At 31.5% G+C, this 6,880-nt stretch overlaps 1 protein-coding gene across 1 annotated transcript in view; it reads right to left on the bottom strand.

Moving 5' to 3' along the window:
- The window catches only part of LOC108686654, a 19,268-nt gene extending 14,989 nt beyond the window's left edge, over nucleotides 1–4,279 (bottom strand). The window contains exons 1-3 of the mRNA XM_018192082.1: nucleotides 4,128–4,279; nucleotides 3,409–3,760; nucleotides 1,423–1,536 (exon numbers count right to left, since the gene is read on the bottom strand). Coding sequence (XP_018047571.1) covers nucleotides 1,423–1,536; nucleotides 3,409–3,760; nucleotides 4,128–4,279 — 618 coding nt within the window. The remainder of the gene's footprint in view (nucleotides 1–1,422; nucleotides 1,537–3,408; nucleotides 3,761–4,127) is intronic.
- Between the last annotated feature and the right edge of the window lie 2,601 nt (nucleotides 4,280–6,880).

Raw genomic sequence — 6,880 nt, 5'->3', positions numbered from 1 at the left:
TATTTTAGAGATATTTTATACTTTATTGCAGCATATATTATTATATATATTATTATATTATTATAATATAAAATGTTAAATAAATCATAAAGAATTAATTTGTCGATAATCGTACCTTATAATATTTTTATGAACAGAATAATGAGATGAATCAATTGGTGAAAAGAAATGCAAAAATGTTTTAAAAAATATGTATACCAAATGAATAATTTTTAAAATAAGCAAGTACGTGTTTTCTTTCCGGTAATTGATTCATTTCATTATTCTGTTAATAAAAATATTAAGATACGATTATCCAAAAAATTAATAGTTTATGAGTTATTTAATGTTTTATGTCAATATATGCCACAATAAAATATAAAATATCTCGTAAACTATTGATTTTTTTCATATCTCCATCTTAATACTTTTATATGCGGAATAATTAGAGGAATCATATTATCTAAAAAAGATTAAATAATTCCATTTAAAAAAATAGAGGTGACCTTTATATCTTTTTGATACCTCCATCTAAAATAAAAACAATGCGATCAAAATATGATATGTCCCCTTCAAAGCCGTTCCATTTTCATTTGAAGTACTTTTTTATATCATTAAAAATAAGCAAAATATTCAAGATGTTCGATTTAAGTGAATCCTGTATGTGTACACACACATACACACACACATACACGCGCGCGCACGCACGCACACACACACACACACACACACACACACGCACACACACACACAGAGAAACCTATTAGATAATTATTGAAAAAATTAATTAATTGAATCCAATAGTTTTCTCAATAATGTAATAGTAGCTCTTCTCAATAGTTTACGAAAAATCTATGACTGAATAATCAAATATAATAGTTTCTAATAGTCTATTTCCGTAAGGACGTTCGACAATTCTGTAAATGCGACAGCTTAATTTATTTCTTCGCATAAATCAACTATTTCTCACATCATTTACATCAAAGCGATCGCTAAATCGATTCTTCTTATTCAACTTATACATATCTATTATAAAGTAAATGATCAAATCCGATATGGCCTATCTAAGCGTTGCTGAATCTAATTCGAAAACAGGTAATCAGATTTAATAAAATAAGAAATCTTTTTGAACATTAATTGAAAATATGAAACACATTTTTACGGGTGAAAGTAAAGATTTAAATATTCATGTAAATATGGGCAAGACTATAAGTACTAGCCCATACTACAGGTACAGTTAAGCCTAATATACATAAAAGCACAGGCAATAAGAAGAAAATAACAGATTTCAATCTACCAAAAAGTGTTATACCTATACTGCGTAATATAGGATTTAATAAGATAAAATCTATGTTCCCTATTTCTCTTGCCTGTACTTTTCATTATGCTCATTAAACTTTCCCTTACGATATGAAACTGATCTTTCTCTTCTCTTTTTCTCACCTTGGAAGTAAGATATTCGCCACTGAAGCAAAGTATAAAGGCTTCTAAATTTACGACGGCATAATAAGGTATAATCTTTACCATCAAAATATTTCCATCATGAGTGCCAAACGACTACGATTCAGAGACGAGATCCTTCGAACAAATCGCAAAATTCTGTTTGAAACGAGCTTGTTAAGTTACTCACAGTTACAATTACAAATCCAAGGAAGCAAATAACGAATGTGTTTAAGAGAAATTGCATCAATGCCATATAACAGAACACATCCTCGATACTGTCTGCAAAGGCAATAATTCTTTGATGTCTACTCACGATAGATCTCAATAAGATTATACGCGAGTCATATTTGTTCTCAGCTATAGGAATTTCCAGCAATTCGTGACATATTATGTCAATTTGACCGGCAACGTGAAGTATCTAAAAGTGAATGATTTAGAATTGTCCCAAAGGCTATAATCTGTCAATCTCTAGAGATCATTTAAGGACGCACATTAGGGATCTGTTAACTCAAATATTAGCACTCAAATTTCTTTGATGATATAAAACTAATTTTCGTTGTAAAATGTAAAGATTTATTGCAATATTAAGGCAATCAAATAAAATATAGCGAACAAAAAATTCAAACACTGAAATCAGCTAACATGTAGTAATAATCACCATGATTGACGGAGGCACTTCTTCCATTGTGAAAGCAGACAATGGATGCTCTATTTATAAAATTCTTTGGATTCGAATCGAACTCACTCGCGAACATCGAGCCACTTGCACTGCTGCATTCGACAGAAATTTCTTGCCTTTTTAAGTTCTCCTTCATATCTTCAAAAATGTGAAAATCGCATGGCGACAAGTCTGAGTTGTAAGTCCGGGTGCTCCAGCATTTGAAATCCACTGAAATCATGCAATTTCCACATTTTTGGAGATCAATATTCCGATTCTGTAACTTTTAACGACAGTGTCAATATTATTATGTTGCCATTGCCCAAATATTATATATGATAAAAAAGCTACCCAACGACAACATAACGATAAACTATAGTTAAGAGTTGCGGGATACTAAAGAAGAATTTGAAAGGCAGGAAATTACCAGACGCAGTACAGGAGGTCATATTTGCAAGTAAATTCGATCCCAGTCTAAGGAATTTTATGAACAGGATATCTGTCATCTGATTTTACAATGGAAGAAGCCTTGCCAACTACGACGATTATTAACATGTTAGTTGATTTCAATGTCTGAATTTTTCATCCGCTTCGTTTCATTTGACTACCCTAATAGTATCGCGTATGTTGATAATGCTAATATAACATTATATTGACGTTTAAAAAAATTATATATGTAGATATAAAATAATAAATAATAAATATCCCTATATATACACAGCACAAAATATTGCAGCAATATCGTGGCAATATTTTAATAATGCGCAATGTTGTAATTTTAATATTTTGCAAGAAATATTAAAATATATTACTACCCATATAAGTAAGTACGCGACCCTACCACGAGATGGATACGATTCTTATAAGAAGAAATCCTGAAGTTCTATCAGAGAAAATGTATTGAATTGTAAATCTCTTGGGAGATCCAGAAGGTGCACTTCGAAAGAACTTTCCAAGCTCTTTCGAAGTGCGCCTTCTGGATCTCAAAAAAGCTGTTTTTTTTGCTCATAATTTTGTCGTGTATTTTAGAATGTGATACTAATGAATAATATTTTAGCAATAAAACTGGATAAAATATTACATAATGTGCAATAATATATTTACAATATTTCTCTAAACATTGTAGTAATATTGCAGACTATTGCAACAATGTTCTATTTTAACGGGACAAAGGAATATTTTGAGCAATATTTTGAAATATTGCAATCCTTTAAAGTAATATTGCTGCAATGTCGTTGCAATATTTCGTATATAGGAATAAAATAGTTATTAAAATTGGGCTTTTGTCAAGAAAAAATGCTACATTTTTTGTTACGGAATCAACTTACTAACGTTACAATAAGAGCATTCAACATTCCTGCTAAAAGTGCCAATGTGAATTGTACAAAAAATTGCGTGACCACAACAATTTCATAAATCGGTGACGCATCAAACTCAGACGGCAGTTTCATTTTGACAATAAGCTGCTTCTCTTCGACAAGTTGCTCAGAGCCCATAGTCTTTTGAACGATCATGTTACCTGCTCCAAATAAAAGTAACACGACAGTGTATGTACCAATGCTGTATTTTGAAATTCGATGAGATAAGATCGCTTTGCTTATCATCAGCTGCATCTTTGAGTGATTAGAGGAGCACTCATTCCAGTCTTCAGCAATTCTCGCAACCATGTCATAAATAATACTGGATAACGTGTAGATATATAACATAATATATGCATACAGATAATTAGTATACAAACTAGTAGCAAAACTAATTTCAAAAATATTATAAAATATTATAAATTATAAATTAATTTTCCAAAAAATAAAATTACATTTGGAGAAGGATTTCAATTTCTATTTAAAAAAACGTATCTAAGGCAATAATCTATTGTGATGTAACATATTCAATATTTAACTTTTACGCTCAAGTATCAAATTAACTAACTTTAACTCACAAATTAACATATTCAACTTTGAATTTGAAAAAATTCAGATATAGCTATAAATATAAAAAAATATTTACGTGCCCATCCCTCATTTGTTAGTTGATCTTCAACGAGTCTTACCGTCCGTTCAGCCAAAGGAGACTCATTTTTAGAAACAACAAGCTGTTTGATAAACACAGACTCAAAGAATCCATGAGATTCGGTAGAGTATCGAAACCGATATGACTGAAGAGATGCCAGTACTGTAAGAACTGCCAGATGGTCATCGTCATCGTCCAAATAATGCGCATTAAGAATCTGTATGAGGAATATGGCCAAATGCCGATCATCCGTAAAGTAAATTCCATCAAATTGTCAACAGTGCTCGTAGGTATCATCTTTTCTTTCTTTATCCGTGCTTCTCGATTAAATTGACCGATTCCAACAATTGTTACAGCCGCAGTCACCAGCTATCCTTCTGTTTAACCGACGTAGATTCTCTCTTCACGATTCTTGTAGAAAAAAAGATGAATCTCTTCTTATTGTGATCAGTTGTGAGTCACGTTTTCGCGTATTCCAGACAGTAATGTCAGATAGAACCGCGCAGCTTGCTAGTTAAACGCTATACTATACCATAAAAACTTTCACTAGGTTGACTTCATAGAAGCAGCGGATAAAGTGCTGCTTTATACAGAATGACTACCGTTCAACTGTAATTACCGAAGACCATTATATGAAGCGCACGTAAATGTGTAACGACTACTTTGACGATCAGCGGAGAAAGGGACAATCAGAGGTAAGAGCAATCATACGTATTTCTTGTATTATATTGTTCGCGACATCGAGATCACGAGACGTTTGCTTTAAAAATACACAACTATAATTTATCAAATTGTTCTGTGGACAATCACGTGGAAAATTAAAATATAATTGTTCACAGATAATGAAATATAATGGTCATAACTATAATAGTTCAATTTGTTATGTCAAGTCAGCTATACATCATGGAGGACTCGCTCGAGCAACATTGTCAGTCACTTGATCGTTTCACTCTGACAAGTTAAAATTTCAAGACCATTTTTAAAATATATATTCAAGATTAATCAAACAAAATATAAACTTCATGCTTTATCCAAACAAACACATATTATATATTTTTCTCCTTCTTTCTGTGTAAATGTAACTTCTGTGTGAAGAAATAATTTTTCAGAAAGAAAAATTTCCCTTCGACTTTGAATGAAACTGCTGCTGTATAAGTAAATAAATATCATTGAGTTAGCATGAATTAGCGGCTGTGAGAATTCCAGTACCTCTGGTTCTACGATGATGTAACGTGACAATTTTACACGCGCATAGCGGCAGCATTGACCGGCGTTGAGTGGCAATCGACTCCGCTCCTGAAGTTACATCACATAATAAATTTTATCCGTATCAGTAGCATGTATCACTTCCGAACGAGAGCAGACGCAAGATTCGGTCGTATCTCATGCATTGCAGTCGTTTTGAAGGGAAATGTATCGCACAAAACAATCCTTTCAGAAGAATGCAATGATGGATGTCATTCTCGTTATGTTTTCTCCAATTTTCGAATGAAAATAAGAGGAAAATATCGTACATGTATCGTAAAAATTGTAATACGAATGTCTTCGATGAAAATCGATTCGATTTCATGACCGAAAAATCGCAACGATATTTCTACGCTGCATGTACTTGCTGTGTACATTTTGCAAGTCGAGCGGTTTTTTCGCTTGATGTTATTAAATTCACTTTTCGAAAAGATAACCACTCGAAAGGATAAATCGTAGATATAGTAACTTACAGATATTCACTCGTTTCAAAGTGTATTATAATCATTCCTATAAATCATCCTTACAGTTAAGTTATTGCAAATTGCAGACGTTTGGTCAGCATCCGCAGTCTCATAGGAAATCATGATACCAGCAAGTAGAAAGGTGTTGCAGACAAATACGAAATAATGCGAGCCATAAAAATTTATGCGCGCTTTGGGACGAATTTCAGTAGAAAAACAAGATTGAACAATATCAACAATATCAAGTGAATGAGAAAATGTGTTTTATTCATAAATCTAGAATAAAAAAGTCAGCGTGCATCTATATTGAAATACAAAAATTTCTATGCATCTGTATTGAAATGAATATATTTCTAAATTCTGTATATATTTTTGTAAAATTATACTTATTTTAAATTTAACTCGAACTTTCTATTTTTCAACATAAAAATCAACTTTTTGAATTTAATATTTAAAATTTCAATATAATTGAGAGAATCATGAATTTTTTCCCAATGAATTATAGAGTTCGAGTTAAAAAACCTGATTAAATATAAAAAAAATAGAGATTTAAAGGGTTTTTTATTAAAGGATATTATTTTGTAAAAATCACATAGAATACATCATAACTTCATATTTTTGTTATATAAAAATTTAACAATATTTCTATTTTAATCATGAATGAATATACATTCCGTAGAACTTTTAAGATATTGAAACCTCAAAAAACTAAATAAAAAGTTTTTACTTAAGGGAATTAAACCCTCCATTGCTCTCGCTCAATAAACAAAGTTAGTACTCTCGTATGAGCATCACGTCTATTGTGTCATTGTATTAGTGTAATGTTCAGTGTAGTGTCAGTCACTAAACACAGTCTTGTAAAAGCTAAAGGCTTAAAACATCGATCGATTCTTCGATCTGTAATAGATTTGATAATAATATGATTGTACGTATTTGTTCTCGTCATCGTTTGCTTTATACGGGAGGTAATGGTGGGGTCAAAGAATTTTTACACATCGCCGCCATTATCTAAAATCTTGAATCTAGAGAAAAGTTATGGATTATTACTGCGGAAAAGGATGCAGGTAAGTAATAGCAAAGGTAA

Source organism: Atta colombica, unplaced genomic scaffold (assembly GCF_001594045.1).
Source record: "Atta colombica isolate Treedump-2 unplaced genomic scaffold, Acol1.0 scaffold189, whole genome shotgun sequence".
Lineage (NCBI taxonomy): Eukaryota > Metazoa > Arthropoda > Insecta > Hymenoptera > Formicidae > Atta > Atta colombica.
This window is presented reverse-complemented; position numbering and strand designations above follow the sequence as displayed.